The sequence below is a fragment of the Simochromis diagramma genome, unplaced genomic scaffold (assembly GCF_900408965.1).
Source record: "Simochromis diagramma unplaced genomic scaffold, fSimDia1.1 OVJJ01000606.1, whole genome shotgun sequence".
Lineage (NCBI taxonomy): Eukaryota > Metazoa > Chordata > Actinopteri > Cichliformes > Cichlidae > Simochromis > Simochromis diagramma.
The window spans coordinates 1,308,948-1,331,319 of NW_024387233.1; the positions used below are offsets into that span (position 1 = coordinate 1,308,948).

General features: G+C 40.7%; 1 protein-coding gene across 2 annotated transcripts in view; it reads right to left on the reverse strand.

Moving 5' to 3' along the window:
* LOC120746893 (LIM zinc-binding domain-containing Nebulette-like) overlaps nucleotides 1-21,733 on the reverse strand; it is a 171,141-nt gene extending 149,408 nt beyond the window's left edge. Inside the window, exons 1-2 of one of the 2 annotated variants that reach the window (XM_040052423.1) lie at nucleotides 21,439-21,733; nucleotides 16,113-16,207 (exon numbers count right to left, since the gene is read on the reverse strand). In XM_040052423.1, the coding sequence (XP_039908357.1) occupies nucleotides 16,113-16,207; nucleotides 21,439-21,507 (164 nt within the window). In that variant the 5' untranslated portion in view covers nucleotides 21,508-21,733. The remainder of the gene's footprint in view (nucleotides 1-16,112; nucleotides 16,208-21,438) is intronic. The other variant, XM_040052424.1, reaches the window with a different exon arrangement.
* Between the last annotated feature and the right edge of the window lie 639 nt (nucleotides 21,734-22,372).

Sequence of the window (22,372 nt, forward strand, 5' to 3'; positions counted from 1 at the left end):
CTCTCTCTCACACACACACACACACACACACACACACACACACACACACACACACACACACACACACGCTCCTCTTCATTACATCCCAGGTCACAGACAGGTCACAGTCTGAGGTGCTGCAGTGTCATCCTCCATAAACAGCTCCTCTCTGAGCTGGCTCGGCTCGGCTCGGCTCGGCTCAGGTCTGAACGCCACAGCTCGTCTCATGTTGGGAAAACCAGCAACAGATCTACTGAAGGACTAGTCCACCGATTTCAAACTCAGATATCCACATCCATGAAGCTATGGGGGAGCTTCACCTGACTGATATTTAAATGAATACTGAATATAATGAATGTTAAATTAATATTTAACTTTAATCAATGTTAAGTTGGTATTAGACTTTTAAAAGACACCCTGCACTACAAACCTGCAGCGAGGCACTAGGACATCTTAACGTTTTTATAAAATTTCACCTTTTTCAATTAAAACCTCTGAATAAACTTGGAAATATCCATCAGACATATTTCTGCCACATTATGTGCTTTGTACATATATGATGCCACCAACCAGTAATGGCGGTCTCTGGTGGTCTCTGGGGTCAAGTACATGAGAAAGTGGGCTAAAATCAACTTGAACTAATAAATGATCACAAGCAAAAGGCAGTTTTCCAAAGCTTCCCAGTTTCACAGACATGCTTTTTACTAAAGTGATGAAAAACGATGCAACATTGTTCTGCTGTTAGAGCACGTTTGAAAGCATCAGTGTCACTGACTCACTGCTGTAAGGCAGTAATTCACCGCTAATGTAGAAAGTGGAAGTAAGAATAAAGACGGGGCATGGAGAGTTGCTGTATTTCAAACATCTCCCATGAGACGAGGCTGTTTTTATTTATCTGGTTTTTTTTGGCCTCAAAATTGTGAAACTCAAAAGTGTTAATATCAGGATGCATGAACAAAATAAAATTCATAGGAGCATGGGGGTACAGCGGTTAGCACTGTTGCCTCACAGCAAGAAGGAACTCAGGACCTTCTTGCTGTGGCAACCCCACCAACAGGCCGGGGTCTTTCTGTGTGGATCCCACAATCGTTTATATCTTTGTAGATCTAGCAGTTAAACTGAGCACCGAACTGAATGTCAGATTATGATCGTGTGTCACAACAAGATGTATCACCTACTTCAGACATTTGAGGGGTATAGACTGAAACTGATGCCTGGATGAAATAAGATCACAACATGCAATTTAAGACTTTTGTTCTGTGTTGAGTGTTGATTAAATGAGACAATATTCATTTAGTTAAGTATGGAGACTGAAGATGTACTAAACAGCCGATATAACAGCTGTTTTTGGCTCTGAGTTGGACTTTTGGGGTGTTATGTATGATCACTAGAATGATAAAAATATCCTTTATGGTTGTGTAAATGAACCACAAAGTAAAAATCTTTAAATGGCTTTTTTTGGCATCCTGGGCAGAAATGTCTTTGGCTCTGAATAAAATCACTTTGGAAGGTTCCACAATTCTTTTATTCAGTAAAAATCTGCATAAATAAGATAATAAATTGCATAAATATGAAATTCAACTTCAAGAATATTTGGAGGATGTTTAAATGTCAGCGATGTTGGTTGGCTTTTGGGAACCAAAGGAGCATTAGGACCCAGAAACAGATAATGTTGTCACTCAAAAAAGTCAGACTGCCACGACCCGATGGACACATCATGTGGAAAGGTGATGGGCCAGCAGCTTTGACAAACTACCATTACTTCAACAGGCTGGCTTCATAAAGTTCCCCCATTGTGTCACTATTTAAGTAGAGTTAACCTGAATCCTCTCCATGTGATAAAGCTGCTGAACCGTAGCTTCTGCCGACTTCAGTTTAATTAGTTCACCTTCATTGCCACCATTTAACCACCCCTCATGGCTTTGTGTTGGTGGCAGGCCCAGATAAAAGGCCATGAGAAATGAGGGGAATTTATTCAGGCTGCGCTTATTTAAGTAAGAGATACTATCAGTCAGAAGATTTAACAGCAGCCTGCCGGGAAGATCCACAGCTGAGATGAGCAGACGTCTGAGTTTAACACTGAGGGCTACAGAGGAAGATGTAAAAAAGAACTAATGATGGATGATTTTAGCTTTTTCTTTCTAGGAGAAATCACATATCAACACACACCAACACCACACACACTCCCACCACCAACAAAATCACCACCACCAACACCACACACACTCCCACCACCAACACCACACACACTCCCACCACCAACAAAATCACCACCACCAACACACACACACTCCCACCCCAACACCACACACACTCCCACCACCAACAAAATCACCACCACCAACATCACACACACTCCCACCACCAACACCACACACACTCCCACCACCAACAAAATCACCACCACCAACATCACACACACTCCCACCACCAACCACACACACCCCACCACACACACACACTCCCACCACCAACATACACACTCCCACCACCAACATCACACACTCCCACCACCAACATCACACACACTCCCACCAACACCCACACACACTCCCACCACCACACAACACACTCCCACCACCAACAACCACACACCCCACCACCAACACCACACACACTCCCACCACCAACATCACACACACTCCCACCACCAACAAAATCACCACCACCAACACCACACACACTCCCACCACCAACACCACACACACTCCCACCACCAACATCACACACACTCCCACCACCAACAAATCACCACCACCAACATCACACACACTCCCACCACCAACATCACACACACTCCCACCACCAACATCACACACACTCCCATCACCAATAACATCAATGCTACCACCATCAACAAGACACACACTGCCACCACTAATAGCATTATTACCAACATCATCAATACTAACAGCACCACTACCATCACATCAATACTACCGCCATTAGAAGCAACAGCAACACCACATACACTACCTCCACCACTAACATCACCAGCAACATCATCATACTAGCACCATCAATAATAATATCATCACCAACACAAACACCAGCAGCATCAACACCAAGGTCAGGACCCACTGCGCTCCACAACACTCTAAATGTCTCCTTTATTGTGTGACAGTAACCTTTAATGTTTAACGTTTTACCCTTTTGAAAGCTGATGAGGAATAACTTGTGAGCTCTCTTCTAAAACGAGTGGTTTCTGTCACATTTCAGAACAAAATGACTGGGTTTGCAACAGAAGTCAGTGAGGGTGATCTCTTTTGACTGTATGCAGCTACCCTTGGAAAAACCTGGAAACTATCTGAATGGTCTTCACACCACGTCTCTATTGATGCATACTGAAATACCAAAACTCGCCATTAAAGGGGAAAAGAGTTAAATCCTTCCAGTTCAAAGTTTCAGAGTTCATGACAGAAATAACTTTATTTTACTGTTTTATATGCAGTGTTACGTTTTTGGGCGACCGTGGCTCAGGGGGTTGGGAAGCGCATCTGTAACCGGAAGGTTGCCGGTTTGATCCCCGGGCTCTCTGTCCTGGTCGTTGTGTCCTTGGGCAAGACACTTTACCCTACCGCCTACTGGTGTTGGCCAGAGGGGCCGATGGCGCGATATGGCAGCCTCGCTTCTGTCAGTCTGCCCCAGGGCAGCTGTGGCTACAACTGTAGCTGCCTCCACCAGTGTATGAATGTGAGAGTGAATGAATAGTGGCATTGTAAAGCGCTATATAAATCTAATCCATTATTATTCTGTAAGTTTTAAAATGGTTTTTTTTATCATCAGCATTTAATAGAGTCTCTGATTGGAAAAGGTTGCAGTCACCAGGTGTCCTGCGATGTGTGAAACATCCGTTTTTATGTGCATGAACGTTCAGCCTGTTGTGTTACCTGCTGTCTCCAGCTAACAGAAAGAAGTCTTGCTGTGTTGAACGTTCTTTGTAGTGCATCCCTCTGGTTGTTGTAGTTCACTAAAAACAAGTTGAAGCCTTTTTGCAACTAAAAGAAGTCTCAACTTTCTTTATGGTCGACCTAATGACACCTTGGAAAATCTTTTTTTAATTCACAACAAAACTCTGTCTGACTCAGGTACAACAAGGATTAAGAATAAATGCATTGGTGAGAACCTGTACCAGCTTCCATCGTTCATCCCTCCACCAATAAATATCATAATCTTCCAGATTAAAGTACCCACTCTAGTTTCCAGGAACATAACTCCTGCTTCTGCCTTCACCCACAGAGGAGCGATCTGTGCCACCAATTTCGGTTTAAAAGTTGCAGACGATGGCAGAAACTTAAAAAAACGTCGCCGTCATTAAGCGATACTGCTGTGTAGACAGGACCTTTGTCTCTGGTTCATGGAGATGAGTCTCAGTCAGCAAATGGTGGTGTTTTATATCTTTATTAGGAAGCTGACAAAAGACCACGCTGTCCTCAGTGGCTTTAACACTACATCTTTATTATGCTGAAGGAAAAGAGGAGAGGAGCGAGGGAATAAAAGAAACAGGAAGAAAGAGTAAAAAGAATGAAATGTAAAGAAGCTGGACAGCAAATGAAAAACAAAAGAACAAATCTGGGAAGATGAAGATAAATCAAAAGGAGATGGGATAAAAGGAAGAGGGAAAACAAACATAATATAATAAAAACGTAAAAAAAATAAGAGGGAAGATATTTACGATTTAAAAAGAACGTACAGTGAGTCTAACTCAGCCTCCTGAGAGCTTTTTACTCTCTTTGTATCGTGACACAGCTTCTGATGAAAGCACAACAACAACATAAACTGCAATGAATTCGGAGCTCCATCTCATCACAAGGCTGTTTATAGAGCCGGAGCACTTCTAGCACCCGGACACTGTCTCTACTCATCTCTCTTCACTGTCCCTCGTCTTTCTGTTCACTCGTTCATGCGTGACGTTCTCAGCCGGCCTTCAATAGAGCCGTTGCTCATCCCTCTGTCTTCTCTTCCTCTGATTTTATTTCATGGCGATCACTGAGCCTCCCAGTCGCCCCCAGTAATCCTTCACATTTCTCTTGATTCATTTTCTTAAAACTGTCTCTAACTCGGTCTTTGTCTCGGTATCTGCCTCTCTTCTCCTCTGCCGTTCCCCTCCTCATCCCATCTCAGCAGACTCTCGGGTCGAACCATGAAAGATCAGACGGAGGGTTACATAAGTTTTGTTATATCTTTTCAACAGCTTCGTCTCTCAATGAACTGCACTGACGTCTCTGTTTCTCACAGTCGGATTTATTCTCCCCACTCTCTTCTGCTTCTCTCTCCGAGCGACAGACTCGTTAGTTTGTGTCACAACACTGAGCTCTCTGCCCTGTTTTCATGTGTATTGTGAATTTGTGCAGAAACCCCAAGAGAAGCACAGAAATTGAGAAAAATATTCTAAAAATACTGTAAAAAGAAAAAAAGTATGTCCATCCTGTGTTTCGTTAGGCTGGAAAGTTTGCGTAATGATGGAGCAAACAGGAAACAGATGAACTTTCTTCCAACATCAGTGACTCCAAAGGTTCTTTGTCCAAGCTTTTATTGTGAATATAGTTCCACTAAAACCCCATTAAAGGACTTTAATATGTTAACATAACCGAATACCAAGTGAGAAAGAAACCTATAAAGTGGTTCAGTAGGTTTGAAGCCACATGCTTTCATGACCTCACCACCTCCACCTGGATTGTAAAGTGGGCCTCATCACTGTGGGAGCTGGAAGCACTTCAGGAACACTTACATGGATAATTTTAAAAAGCGCCTACCACCTGCTCACGTTTGCGACTGCAAACCATGTGTCATCCAGAGAGTGAGGCATGCATCGTCACTGTATGATCTCAAATCCGTGGTCGTCTAGAGATCTACAAAATTACAAACAACTGTCATTGTCCAAATACCAAAGGACCAGACTGCACATGAAGTATTGTGGATGACATTAGCTCGTAAAGCAATTTGTATGAAAACGTAACCAGCCAGGTGTAAGTTGACTACACTGCATGAATCGGAAAATGATTCGTTCATAAAGTGAGCTGCTAAAGTAACTGTGCTTAACTTTATCCACTGAGTACAGTTTACTGCATGACACAGCTTGCAGTTTGTCCACATTAGAAGGAAATAAGCAGACAATAGACAACTTTTCATCATGTTCCAAAAAAATGACACGACGCCTCCACGAGATGAATGTCCTGCTGATTTGTTTTCACGTACCGATGCAGACAAATTACTCGATACTCAACTATACTGCTACAGCTTTTTTAACCTGATGTATAATTTTATTTTGCTTTGTTTTATTATATTGCTACTGTTATTGTACTATTGTAAGGTGACCTTGAGGGTTTTAAAGACGCCTACAAATAAAATGTATTATCATTATTTTTATTAGTAGCAGTATTATTGTGAGTAAAATCAGCTTGCTTGTTCACAACAATCTGTTCAGGCAGTCAGTTAAAAATCTTAAATATATGATTAAAAAACATAATCTTCAGCCCGTGTTCAGTGAGTCAGTGCGAAGCTTTTGCACAAATAACATTATTAGATGTCAGTCGTTATTTGCCCCATTCATGTGTTTACACCGTTCACTCTTTTGAAAACTCCCCACTTCTAACAGTTGTTTAACTCTTGTAATCTGTGGTGCACGTCTCTGCTCCTGCACTCAAATTCAAAATTAATAATGCACAAACATCTAAAAACAGAGCAGTGAAGCTTTTAATAGATCTTAAAGGAAGCATTTCCTTCTGTGACTGATTTCTGCACAAACACCTGGAGGAGATGCTCAGCATCTACCTGCTTACTCTGTAAACTCGGCTGTGCTGAATAAGATGCATGAATTAAACAGAAGTTGTCTCCGTTTTACTTTCATTTCCATCGCCTCGGTGAAGCAGAGACAGAAACGAACAGTGTTTTCTCTCTGCGCTGTGAGGAGCACAATAAGACTGGAGTATGTGGGTTATGTGGGCAGTTGCATTACATAACCACACAGTCTTAACCACAACTATCTGAGCTGATAAAAGACTGTTAAGATGCACACATGGAGAATAATCTGACTAATGTTTACATTAAATACATGCACAGATCAGAAACACTGATGAGAGGACGAGAGTGGATGAGAGTCGTTGGGACTTCAGTGTGATCTGTTCCATGTGTCTTCTTGTTCAAAGGAGCAGCTGGTGTGCAGTGTTACATAACCAGCTTTGATTAATACTAATTTGCATAAAAGATCATTTAATTAAACAGAAATATCTCATGCAGGAAGATTCCTCCCACAAACACAGTCAGCGGACTGTTTCTGCTGCGATGTGCAGGAAATCCTGGAAGCGCGTCACTAATTTGGTCTTTAATCAACTGCAATATAATCTGAGATTGACTCAAAACATTGAGGGTGTAAAATATATCTTCACCTGAGACAACACACACACACTGCCCGACCAGAAAGGTAAATACTGAATATAACTCAGCAAACAGGTGAGAGCCTGCTGGTTGTTCTAAGTTCATTTTTTTCTGAGCCAGAAATGAATGTTTGAGGCAAAGTAAAATTCAACATTTTAACAGAGTCTGCAGTTTTGTTCAAGCCCTATTTTTAAAATGTTCATGTTTATGGCTGCTACAGAAATGGTTTTGGTCTCTGTGGAAAGTTTCCCCTTCACAACAATAGTTCTGAACTACAGCCATTTATACTGACAGCTGGACACCAACACAGGAAGCTACAGCCAATCAAGCTGAGACCTTATAACTTCCCTGAACTCGACCGCTACATCTTAAAAGGAATATTTGGACAAATAACACAAATAAACCTTCCAAAAAGTTTGTGCTCCAATTTTAGTAAAAAGAAATTCTGATATTTTACATAGTAAGTAGTTCATGTATGTGGCACTTTTCAAGAACAAAACATGCAAAATGCTATACCATATTAATGAAATGAAATTATGTGATTAAAACAGTGATGATTAGAAGGATGCACCGTGAAATTTACACCTCTATTCAGAAAAATAAGATTCATTGAGATTAAAAATAGCAGAGAGGCTTTATAAAAAATGCAAGTGGTAATTACATGATGACCAGTAAGACTATTCAAATCAGAAGATTCATTAAAAGTTTACATTTATGGTCAGAAATAAAATGTCCTAAGAGGAGAGACGGTCAATACTGAGTCTGAAAATAAGACTAAAAGCAATCAGGTCTCATAACAGACTTTTACTTAAACATAACAAATTACTTTGTGTTGAATTTGTTAAAAAAAAGAAGAAAGAAAGTGTTGTGTAGTGCTAATTAGCAGGTACCTGAATTTGTGCGTTATGCTGTTACAATTTATGAATACAACTTGTTACAGTGAGCATCAGCCTATAACTCGACACTCCATGTTCTCCATGTTTACATTGTGTCATTTAACATGATCCCAGGTCTGGTTCATGGTGGCTACGTGGGTACAGTCTCACTGACTGACTCACTCTTGCAGTCTGCCTCTAGTGGCCATTAGAGGAACTGCAGTATTTTTCCTGAAGGTTACTGCGATACTAATAAACAAAAAAAGAGCAAAAATCTCCACATTTGAACAGAAATAAGAGAATGTGTTGTGTTTTAATTGTGCAAAAACCAAACTTTCCTCTTGTGTAATTGCTTGCTGATGTTTTTTTTTTTTATATCTAAAGCAAAGACGGCTATTTGAGCCTGAGCAGCAGTCATGCAAATATAATTACCTTGCATATAAAGCTAATGATCTGTCATGTAGCGCATGTGAGAATTAAAGAGACAATTTAATCTGACAACGCTGACAAACGATGACTCTCAGGCCCTGCAGACAGTGGTCAAAGTTCGGCGTGTCAGAGCCTCGTTAATGAAACAGCTCAGAGGTCGTACGCTGTCCTGGTTCAGACACAACAGATTAAAACTCAACCCATGACCTGCCACAGGAATCCATGCGTGTGTGCCTTTGCCTGAAGAAAACACTGAGCCCTGTGTGTGAGAGGCGACAGCTTGAGGTTTCTCTGCAGCATTACTGCTTGTGAAAGCTAGTTTCTGGTTGCATTAGTCCATTAGTGAAGTCAGTAGGCATTGCATGTTAGAGTTTTGGCTCTCATGTGCCTCTGTAATCCTTGTCCCTACTTGCCCCCCTGTTCTTTTTTTTGTTGCCCCCCTCGCCTTTTGGAGTGTAGATAGGATTTTGGAAAGCACGGGACTATGGTCGTTAGATCCGCAGACCTTTAGTTTCCCTCTGAAGTGAAAAAGAGGTCAGTTGCGTCTGTCCTCACGTCTAACATAAAGAATCTTTATTTATACTCAAATAATAATTTAATATAAACGTTGTCCATGTTAAAAAGGACATATGTCATGGTCCCGAGATTTTTGTTGAAATTTGGTATTCTTAATTAATATATTTGAGTTTTTGGATTCTGCATTTATATTTTTGTCTTTGTAGACATTCTTTAGATTTGAACTTTGTTTATTTTATCATCAGATGCAAAAAAAAGGCTGACTTATTATTGAATGCTGTGTCCTGCACTTTGGCTCCCAGATAAGTGAACAATCAATGCCAAACAATCCACACCTGACAGTATCCCATGTGTCTGAATTAGACAGGTGAAGCAAGGATGTCAATAAAGCACATAAAAGGACTCTTTTCAATAGTGCATTCATTCAAGGTTGAAGGTTAAAGAATTTTCAGCGGTGGCCTCTTTATCCTTGAGGCCACCGCTGTGTAATACATCAGCAGCACACATTCACATTATTATCCATTTTTCTACAAATATTTTCACATTAGCCAAACTGTCAATTCAATGTATGATGTGCGTTTTTCATGTTTGTCATGTGTATCATCATATTTGAATATCTGCAGATTTGGAAATCATGCAAAATATTCAACTCATAATACGCTTCAACTGAATTCCACTAGATGTACATCTAATGTAAGAAACCTATTTAACCTTTACACCAAGCATCATGACATTAAAGTTAACTCAGTTCACCCACGAACTGGTGAGTTTTTGCTTGTGTTGGTGCCACTGCCAAAACCTTCGGCCACAACTGTTGTGGATTGCAGCAGTGACGATTCTAAAGAGGTGGTGACCAAAATTGGTATCAATACAGTGATTAAAATCTCAGGATCCTTGGCATTAAAGCCTTATTAGCTCACTGAAGAGTGACCATAGCACTGCTGACACACATTTCAAGTTAACAGCCTATCTGGGATTGGGTTAGTCTTGCAAAAAAGCTGCAAAACTGCATGTGGATGGAAGCTTCAGTGAGGGTGGGAAGAAAATACTTCTTTAACCTTTAAGGCTATGGAACTATTGCAGTGTTTTATAGCAATGAAGCTGATATTTAATGGAAGAAACTGTAAAATAAGTGCAAACTCAAAGAGCAGACGGGTGCTTAAAAGAAACTGTCAGGACTCCGCATTGCCACTGACGATAAATACTCTCTGTACCCACTTTAAAGTCTAAAGTTAAAAACTAGCATTTCCTCCATTTAAATACTTCAATAAGGAAGTCTAGATTTAACTCATTTTAATGATCAAACCTGCTATTTTACAAAGAACATCAAGAATAAAATGAGTGATAGAAAAAAGCTAAAAATAAGAAATGAGGCCATCAATTCAGATGTTATTGTTGTCACTCTAGTGTTGACTTCAGCCACAGCTCAACAATGGTGAGGGATGACACAAGCAGCCAAGAAAAACATGGCTGCCGGGCTTTTGCACAATAGACAGCAGTTATATACGGCAGCACTAAAAACAAGGCGCGTCAGAGTCGCAGCCTCACAGAGACGCTGTAATTACAGGATGCTGGTTTGTACACTGAGCGCTACATGTAACAGTGAGGTACAAAAGCAAAACTCTCACTGATGAGTAAGAACTCCCTGCAGGAAGTCTGCAGCCACTTTCTGCACAGTAAACAAACCTGACAGAGTAACAAACAGACAGAGACAGCAGGCCAGGCAGCAGTGGAAGGAACTAATCACACACAGCGACTCAAAAACTGGCAAGAAAGGGAAATATGGCTCCTTCATCTTTTTCCACCATTAACCTCCTAGGACCTGCGCCCACATATGTGGACATCACATTTTGGCTTATTTAGACCAAAATACTAAATTTTGCTCTACATGGGCCTGATATCCACTTACGAGGACATTATACTGCTACTGTTCTATCAAAATTTTAAACGAATATCCTCATATGTGGCTCTGATTTTTCTTAAAAACAAAAATAAGGTAAAAACAAAATCTGGTAATTCTTTGTTTTTACAGTCATCAGGCCCCAATCAGCCCAAATACCAAAGAAATGAAAGATGCATGCAGTGGAAGAGTTCAGGTCTTAGGAGGTTAAGACTTTTGCAGGAACTCCGTATATTTTTAGGCTGCAGTTATAAATGTTTGATTTTTCCTGCATTTAAAGACAAAATTAATACAAAAGTTGAAGTTACCATGTTTTGAGACTTTGTGCTGAGAGACGGAGCTTGTTTGTTGTGCCCCATACACCGCACAGAAGCAATGGTTTTATTTACTTTGTAACAACAACCCTGGACATTACATGCTGACTGGGACTCATTGATCACTACACGAGTCTCTGTCACATGACCTGTTAATACTTAAACCTTTACACAAACAGACGCCTGGCTTTTTCTTGTGAGTTCTCTTTGACTTTTTGCTTTTTCCCTCCCATCAGGAAACAGTTGATAATACGTTTATTAGATCTGATCACATTAAATGAAACATTAACAACAATCGTACCATATGCCTCAAAATGAGCAATGATTTAATGCATTTAAAGCAGCTTCTTTAGTGGAACTATCTGTTGGTATCCAACATTGTTAATTTTTATGCATTTTCATTAAACCCTTGGAAACAAATGATGTACATCATTATATATGACATCAACAGAGTAAGACATTTTGCAAAAAATAAACTTAATTGAATATATCCTATAAAAAATCATAAATTGCTTTGCTTTGGAAAACAAAAAATGCAAATCATCTCCAAAAAGAAAATACTGTTCATGGTGTTAAATGAAAACAAAATGTTCCTGCCGCTGCAAGAGGGAGCCGTGTGATGGACTGGCAGCGTGTCCTGACTGTCCCACCCTGATGGATGGAGATAACTATGCCACAGCAATGATTTACATCCTGTCCTTTGGACCTTCAAGTACAAATAAGGGAAAAACAGAATGTATACAGACAGATCCAACACTTGTCAGGCAATCAGTCTGCAGGCTGAAACCATTATCCAAGTAGAAGCTTAGATTCTACCATCAAATATCACTAAGCACAAGAATGAACAGTTATAAAGATTAAGAGAGATGTATTTGCTCAATAATCAGACTTGGACTTGGGCTACGCCCACATGGATGTGAGGTAGATAAAGCCGATAGAGTTTGATGTATGGTTGCATGTTGCTTGTAGTCTAAAGTTTCTATTACTAACTGTACATATATGGTAGATCTAAAGGTAAACATTTTACAGGTATTATGGTCTGGGTTTCTATGTCATATCAAATGTTTTAACTTGGTAAAATTACTAAAAAAATCAACTTTTCTTTCCACTTAGGCCAGAAATCATTCTCATGTGTTTGTTCCCATAGTCTGAAAGGTCCTCCCAGGCCAGGAGAGGTGAAATGTATGATTGTGAGTTAAGTTCTTTCTAATTAAAATACCAAAAGCACCGAATGTGGAACATAACATGAAACCTCAGATATATGTACGACTTTAAAGCTGCCGTGGTAAGTGGACCAATTTAATGACTGACCTGCTGTGACTTTCTTCAGCAGAGAGCAAACACACTCTAATGTGTTTTATGGGAAAAACACACACTAAAGCCATTAGAGTGTGTGAAAGTGGAGTGAGGGCTGACCTAAATTAACACACAATGTTACAGGCAGTGGTTAAACTCTATGCATACAAGTTATATGACACAAAACATAGACTTGGCTTTTTGTGCAGCAGAAACTTAAGAGGCAAAAACAGCTTAAAGGTGCTTGTAGAAAACAAGTGTGAGTCATTCTCATTTAGCAAGTGACACAGCATTTGTAAATCTCATTTCAGTTGATGGTGAGTAGACATGGGGGCTATCATGAGATAATGGTATACCAGGGTATTTAGAAATCCCAAGGCCATCATTTTCAGTACTGTAATAAAATAAAGACAAGGACCCTGAACTGACATTATTTACTGCGTTTGACTACAGAGCAGCCTCAGCTGTGAAAGCAACAACCACTTAACTAACAAGATAAAAAACCAAAGGTGAACCAGCGAACATTTTTCTTTTGATTGGCAGATTTAGTGCCCCACTATGGGACACTATTGCTACGTCCTTGATCCCCGAGGCCAAAGTCATCAAACTCCAGGCCTCGAGGGCCGGTGTCCTGCAGGTTTTAGATGTGTGCTTCATCCAACACAGCTGATTTAAATGGCTAAATGACCTCCTCAACATGTCTTGAGGTTCTCCAGAGACCTGGTAATGAACTAAACATTTGATTCAGGTGCAGGGCTCGCAAAATCGCTAGCCCGACGTCACAGCAAGTCATGTTGTTAGTGAGTCCATTAAAATGCTCCAAAAGGCATCAGCAGCACACCCACACATAACTGAGAAGGCCCTGTTTAAAGACCAGAAGCTGCCTGGGCAGGGACGCCTGTTAATCAATGCAGCCGTGTCCCTAATCCAGTTATCCAGGGGCCCAGCTGTAAAACATCCACCTGACACAGTGGTTTTGAGGGGAAACAACCCACCGAGGGCAAAACCAGAGTGTCTCTTTGACATTGTAACATGTGAGTCTACAGGAACTGATTCGTTTTAAGAGTGCACCTCAAGTGGTGCCTGCAGGAACTGCAGTTTTTGACACTTGAATTTTTAGCTCTGGGTGTTTCTCTGTACTCATGAAGTGTTTAGAAGATATTTGCATGCACAGCTTGCACACAAATGACTTTTCATGGAAGAAAATACTGCCAAACCATGCTGGTTTTACCAGATGTTGTCTGTCACACTCGTTTACAACATGGAGACGTTAGCATGGACAGAGCCTGGAGCTCCTTAACCATGCTGTTACTCAGTATTGTACATTACTCATACAACAATAATTGGATCAGCCACCTGATATTTCTGTTTATGTGGTTGTCTGATTGCACTACAACGACTTAAGTCACGAGTATCTAAGCTTTAACGTATTTTTAACACAAATGCTGTGACAGAATTGTACCACAGAGTGTCAGGAAGGGATGAGGCCATGAAAAACAGAAGGATACCACCCACCCCAAAGATGAAACACTTTCATAGAGTAAGACGTCTGAGTGAAAAAGCCACCAGTGTTTTCGCTCTGAGTCCCTTTTTAAGCTTAAAGTGCTGCTTGTTTACAGGAGGAAACACTGACCAGGTCAACACCAGGAAACGTATTTTTAACCACAGTCAAAGGTCGATTTAATGCCTCTGACTTTAAGCCCTGTTGTGTGTTTGTGTGTGAGGCCAGTAAGTCGATGCGGTGGACAAAGTGTACTTGTTCTCTTCACAGCTGGCTGCCATTCAAAAGATAACTTTCTGATAAAGCTCCTACAAATATTCAGCTCATTTCAGAGACTTTGCTACAAACACACTGATACCTGCTTCCACTATATAAATGCATCAACCAGGTTTTGTTGTTTTCTGCTAAAAGCTTTTCTTACTAGTTTAGTAAAGTCTGCAAGGACAGTAACTAATGGTTACACTGTAATACAACAAATGAATGAGTTGGCAACATCACTCAAAATCTTCTGGACATCGTCCAAATATTTACCTGTTTTTGTACATTAATACATCTGAGGGGTTTTCTTGTTTATTCTCCTACTTGGAAACTTTTAACTTGACTGTTATTAAATTATCACGATTACAGAAAGTATTAAAATTGACAAACCTGTGGAGAGTTTTCTAGTTTTCTGCTTTAATAGATGTTAATTGTTGCAATGTGTAGTTAAAAAGACTGTACGCCAACAGCAGTGGTACCAGTGCACATCTGGCTTATTGGAAGAAAGAGAGACGCCGTGTCATCAGGTCACCACCATGACCCGTTCAAATACATCAAAGGTCTACGGTGTAGTCTCAGGCGTGATTACACCGTAAACAACGCTCTCTGCAACAACAAACATAAAACACTTATAACAGCTGATGAGTGTGTCGAGTTTAACAGCCTGGAAGTCGAATTCAAAAAAAACCTGCAGCTAACTTCAGCATTTCTGTTGCCAACATATAAGAAGCCGCACAACGTCTCTGAACCCTCGGTATGTAACCAATAATAGTCCACTACTACTCTTTAATTCAGAAATGTGACATCCTCAGCATTTTCACTGAAAAGTTGACCTCAGAGCTTCAAGCTTTAGTCCGTCCTGATTGAGGAAAGTCCCGTCTCCTTAATCTACTTTGGAATCTGTTTAACTGTCAACAGTTTAAACAAAAAAAACACCAAACAGCTGCACATTTAGCAGGAAGCAGTAGACAACAGCTGAGTGAATAAATGGAGTGTTGCATTCTTATTTTACTGGTCGATGCTGCTTGTTAGAGCAATCTGCAACAAGGACAGACACTCAGATCATTGAACAACTAACAGCAACAGGGTCATAGGTCAAAAGCACAACCTCCCAATAAGATACTACAACAAGGTCTGCAGCACAAGCTGTAATTTACTCCCATCATCCATCAAATGCAGATCCAAGTCTTGAATCCTTGGAGAGTTTGTAATCTCGTCTGTGAAGGTCTGGCAGCGCACAGTAAGTATCCTCTACTGGCAACAAACAGTAGTGTTGTGTCTCAATCTGCACAGATCATAACAAGCAGAACATGCTAACAGAAAAGTGAAATGCTCTGTGGGAGAAGCAACAGTGGTGGAGTGAAGTTGGGCTGGGCTCGCAACCAAAACCACTGAAACCAACCAAAAACTGAAACCACCGCTGCTATAAAAACCTGGAAGCATCACCACACAGATATGAGCCGCCTGCAGATAATAACACAGCAGCTACAGCCAGGCGATGCTGTTTATACTCGCACAACGTTCGTGGACGTATAATCGTCACACTTGAGTCAAGGCAAGGTTAGATAAGCACTCTGCAAACCTGTCATTATGCAGTACAACATGCAAAACGTTGGAGAGTATTTGAAGTTATTTATAATCTACAGAGAGAGAGACTCGGGACTCACGCGTTGCAGTAGGGTTTCTTATCATAGCCTTTGTAGTTCTTCATGTTCAGCGTCATCTTGCAAACTTCGCAGTGGAAACATCCTTTGTGCCAGTTCTGAAAACACACAGATTCACACTCGAATCAATAGATTCAAATGCTTCCATAGTTCAGTGATACCCTCGTGGAACCATTAAAGCCCAGTAAGCATGCTACGCTGGTGAAAGATGTCATCTACAGAGATGTACAGGAAATTGGTGAACTGGAAGCATATAAATGGTAAATGGCCTGTATTTGTATAGCGCTTTACTAGTCCCTAAGGACCCCAAAGCGCTTTACACAACCTGTCATCCACCCATTCACACACTGGTGATGGCAAGCTACATTGTAGCCACAGCCACCCTGGGGCGCACTGACAGAGGCGAGGCTGCCGGACACTGGCGCCTCTGACCACCACCAGTAGGCAAAGGGTGAAGTGAAGTGTCTCGCCCAAGGACACAACGACCGAGACTGTCCAAGCCGGGGCTCGAACCAGCAACCTTCCGATTACAAGGCGAACTCCCAACTCTTGAGCCACGATCGCCGAAGTATATCAGAATAATTACTTTATGATGATGTGGCCTGTTTGTCACTTAGTGTGTTTTCATCCCCTCAGAAGAAAAACTGAGGTTTGAACTGATCTGTGTTTGTGTAGAATTAGTTTGGAGTTTGTGTCGGAAATCTCTGCGACCTTTTCATGGAGACTTTTTCAAGCTTCATTCTGTGGTTTTCCTCATTGAACTTCCTGGTTAGTACAGTAATGGCTATGATGCATTAATGGTACAAACGATGGCTACAGCCATCACCCATTGTTTTATGAAGTCACATGAAACCTCAAACACCACATTTTGCCTGTCTTGGTATTTTGAAACTGGACGTGAAGACGCAGTTGTGGATCATGTTTCTGTCTGAAACTTGAAAATGACTAAATCAACTACATTTTTCATTCACTGTGACATGACACGAGCCACCGAACCTGTAAACTCACCTGTAAAGTTATTACAGAGGTCAGGGCATTGATTTCAGAACCACAGTTTTCACCCTCCCTGTGGACGTTAAGAATGCAGGTCTAAGGCACTTCCACATTGCCTTCCCTTTGTGTTAAATCCATAAATTAGAGCACGACTGATGTTGAATTTATAGGACCAGTGCAGATATTTGTGCATTTAAAAATAAGATCCATCTACGTCTTTCAGACACACCAAACATAAAGAGATTTACATAACATTTGTTATGTGAGGTTATTTATGAGTCTTTCTGTCACAGCAAGTCATGGACGCTACTTTCCTGCCCAACTCTGTAAGGATCAGCTGGCTGTTGTGTTGGTAGCAGCCCACTCATGCATGTTTCCAGTTGGGATGTTGCACAAGCATATGCAAACAACTTCTGGTTCTCCCATCTCTTGCTTACTTTTCAATTTTAATGTATGACGTATTTATAAATGTAGATACCAATATAATCGTCAGATAGCTAACATCGGCCCCACCAGTATATCGCTCAGGCTCTACTAATATCTGTGGTTAGTTGCTTGTAGGAAGTTCTGCTCATGTAATAAGACGTGGTTAAAGGCAGATGTTAGGCATGGGTAGGGATGCATTTGCCTATTTATTTGCTTATTTAAATGTGGAAATGCATATCAGCTCAGCTTGAGTGCCTGAAGTCCTTCTCGCTCACAGGTGAGCATCACACTTGAGTCACTTTGTTTCTAGATTCAGTCTGTTTTTGTAGCTCTTTACCAAATTTCTTAAAAAAAAAAAAAAGTTGCTAATCAACAGGCTTGATCTCGGCTGCTAGCACTGCTCTGTTTGATCACACAGTGAGAGAGCAGCTAGTGACCACAGCTATGCATAAAAGACAGATGCAGCTATGATAATGTCACCCAAACATTTGCAGTGTCCAGTTTTTAAAGTCTTAAGTTGAGCATTTTGGTCATCATCAGCTTAGCTTTTTGAAACCAGTCAGTGACAGGACAGATCCACCCTAAAGCTCTCCACCTGTCTTTCTTCTGCTTTTGGATTCTGATGAAGTTTAATATACAAACTAAGCATCATAATGTATTAAATAACACTGAAAACTGAGTCCTGTGGGAAGTGTTTACTGTGGTCACGCTGGTCTTTATCATAGACTTCTATAGCCACACTTCCTTGTTGCAGCCACAGTACTGACCCCATGCTGCTCAGAACAGGTATTTGTTTTTATTTCCTATATGGTCATTTTGTCAAGTTTTGAAAAAAAATCAAGCACCTCCAACCTGCTCGGTCTCTCACTTTTGGCTGTTTAATTACTGATGAAGAACCGGAGCCTTCAAATGGTATTCGGTGCCGCCCCGTTCTCAGGCACTCAGGCGAGAGATGCCTCAGGTATGTGAGTGACTCCAGGTCACTGACTCTTGACCCCTGAAAGGTCGCTGGTTTTAGTTTGATGTTTGCATTCAGCTAATTTTGCCTTTGTTTCACCTGTGAAGGTGTCCCCACACTACAAGTCACATCTAAGATCTCACACCTCGTCTGCACAGAGTCCTTTTGCATGTGCCAAAATCTGAGAGTCCCAGTGGGAAGCTCCTGCTTCTTATGCCACCTGTTATCACAAGACTATCAATGATTGATCACATGATAACAACCACCAGACTACAAACACTCTGATTGAGCAGCTCCACCTTATGTTGCTACATAAATCAGAAACTTTTCTACATGACGTATGAAGCTGAAAACAAACTGATATTTGTTCAGAAGAAAATGTGACAGATATGATCCTGTTTTACTCGTTTTAATATCCAGCACAGATCGTCCTCCATCTGTCCCGCTCTGGGATTAGTCAAAGTCAAAGTCAAATTAGTTAGAAAGCGACTGCATTTTATGTTCGAGATGTCAACATGGTCATATGACTTCCATATTAATCCTCTACTTAAGTGCAGTCAAAGAGCAGGATGTGTTGAAATGCAAATCCTCTGTGAACCTGTAACAGGTCAAACTTTTATTTTCCACTGCACAGAGCACACACTCAGTTTCAGTAAAGAAAGAACTAGAAATGGACTAATGCACAGTTAGGCTGATATTTGACTCTGTGTCAAGCAATCAAATATTGTATCTGTTATCTTTACTACAATTTTTGTACTTCAAGAAGATTGGCTAAACAACAGCTGGAGCCATTTTCAAGAGGCTTTAAGGTTTTCTGCCTTTATGTTGCAGATTAGCATCCGCATGGACAGTCACACTTTCAATTCACTTCCTGTTTTATTTTGAAAGTCAGTTGACTTCCCTCCTTAAATGGTTTTCTTTTTAAGTTCATCTGTTCCTTAGTTTCCTCCTCCTGGTTCCTCCTGGTGTGTATTTATGTTACAACGTCATCTCTCTTCTGTTCTTTTGTTAACTGTCCGCGTGGATGTTTTTAATCTTTCTGTACAACGTATTTTGTTAAAATTCAGATTAAAGTTTTTTGTTTGTTTTTCCTGCCAAGACTGTGAGCTGGGACATGCGTGATGCAACCATTTGCAGTATGTTCCCTGGGATACAATAGAAAAAAAAAAAAAAAAAGTGCAGTAAACAGAGAACTCGAAGAACCAGAGAAGCAAAGCTGCTACAGAGGTGCCTTAAACCTGCTTTCTTTGTAACAGCCAGTAGGGGGCGACTCCTTTAATGTCATTCACAGTCAAATCAAAGTACAGAAAAGACTTCCACACTGAGCTTAAATCTTAAATTTACCTTTTTTATTTTGATTTTAGTCCTGTTAATATGCTAATAACAAAATCCAGTTCTGTAAATTTAAATTGGTCACATTTATTTAATTTTTTTTAAATTAAGTAAATCAGTGTTTAACTCTGCCCTGATGTTGCCTCACACTTCATGACTGGTTCCCAGTCTCTTCCTTAGTGAGTAATACAGCTTATATATGTATATTTAACACTGGTACTGGATCAGGATTTGATATAAAAAAAAAATGACCAAAGACGAGGTCTCAGAATCACATTGGATCTAGAAAAAGCTGCTAACTCTGAAATACTCTTCATGGCAAGAACAGGAACTGTGCGCTAAAACATTTCTGCTGTTATTTTTAATGCTGATCCTGCAGGAACTTTTAATTAAAACACAAATGATAAACAGAATCCTGGATTTCTTTTTTTATTTCTTTAGTTTTATTTTCAGACTTTGAGTCAAAAATGTAAAATGAGTGTCACCTGTGAAAACGTCTGATTAAAGGTTATTTTGTAAGGGACAGCAGGGACGTGCTTGAATAGCAAACGTCTTTATGTCCCTCGACCTTCTTTTTCTCACATTCTCCTTAAACTTCTTTCTTTGCCTGCGTCCCTCTCTAAATGACTGCCTCCAACACTGCCTTTAGTTCTATTATAACCCAGACTTTCAGGTAGCATTTGGTCCAGCCTGCTCTCTCTTTATAAACCACACTCTCCTCATTGCTGAGCTCTTATAATAAAGTTGGATCCACATATTTTCTTCTTACTTCTACAATCAAAAACTGTTGATCTGCTGCTGATTCCTAAAACAAGAGTCTTTTGTGATGAAGACGAGGAGCTAATATTATGTGCGCTGCTGCCTACATGCTGTTGTGTCATCTGATCCCTCACAGGACTGACAGTGAATGCATGAGGCTGCTGAACATATTTTAATAATTTATCACCATTATGCAAGCGACTATTACAGAGGTTACCAGCAAATGCACAAATTAACAATGTGGTTTTACGCCGGAATTTAAGAGCAAAGATGGTCCAAAACATTCCTGTTACAGCCATTATTCATCATATCATTGAGCCATTCGAGCACTTATTTAAAAGGAAGTCTGCGCTATGTTAACAGCTGGCTGTTACAATGTTTCTGGATCTGTGATTGTGACACTTTAACAATTTTACTTACAAAAATATAGAGAAAAACAACTGAAGTGAGCTGACCGATGACATTAAAAAACTGTAAACTGTGTTTATAGCAAGCTGGGTTTAATCTAAATTAACAGAAATATATTCATTTGTTTGTTTTAGATAAATTTAAATAACAGAGGAAATAAATTTGGTAAATTAAACGGAACACCCACACAATTGGTCTCTACGACGGTGTATCACAGCTTTTGTCACTAGACCATCTTAAATAACCCACACTAGCGTTGCACTCATAAGGTAGTTATATATAATAATGATCCAGTGTTTTTACAAGCATGAAGCTTAAAAAGGGTTTGAAAGGTGAGTTTTCCTCACTTCACCGTTCACGTGACCCACCTCCAGTTTACACGCATTTCTGTGTGTTAAACTGTTTTCATCATTTTGTTTAACGTCTGATTTGTCCCCAAAGAAAAGTTCCCACCTTGTCCAGGCAGCTGACTTTCTCCGTCGGGTACACGATCTTGCCACAGCGGGCACACGGGGGGTTCATCTCCAGACCTCCGCTGCGCTCTCCTCCAAAGCTTAAATTCCGCTTGTTTACGCCGGGATGAAATGTTGTAAAACGAAGATCCGAAGCTCCAAAAAGGCCAAAGTTCTGTCAGCGAGGCTGTAAACTCAGTGAAGAAGCTGAACGACAGAGAGCGGCTCTGCTCTTCCTCTCACAGGCGCACCGTCCGGTGTGAAGGCTGGATGCTGAGCTGGGACCGATCACTCAATCTGAGAGCGCAAGCCAGCGGCAGCGCACACAGGAAGCGGGTTTACGATCCTTTCAAAGTCAAAGACACCGTTATAAAAGCGAAGCCAGGGCGGAAGTGCCTAAATTTATATTCAGTTTTTTTTATATATTGCACTAAATTGCAAAAAACAGTCGGCTCGAGGCGCTTTATACTGTAAGATGTAGATTTTATGAATTTGAGAAACTGTTTTCTTCCACCACATGAATATTAAACACAACAAACATCAGCACAATGCACAGTATGATGTAAGGTAAGACTGAAATATGTTTAATACGTCAACAAAGTAGAAGCAGAGCTGAAAATGTCTTTCTAAATGCAGTAAAATAATTAAAAAAAAAATCAAGCAGAATAAAGATGAGCTGACACTGAGCGGTTCACTACAACAACGCCATCCGTCCATCTTCTTCCGATTATCCGGGGCTGCTGCCCCCGCGGATGGCTGAACTTCTCACCCCATCTCTAAGGGAGAGGCCAGCCACCCTTCAGAGAAAGCCCTGAGATACTTGAACTCCTCCACTTGGGGCAGGAACTCGTCCCCGACCCGGAGCGGGCAATCCACCCTTTTCCGGCTGAGGACCATGGCCCCAGATTTGGAGGTGCTGATTCTCATTCCCACCG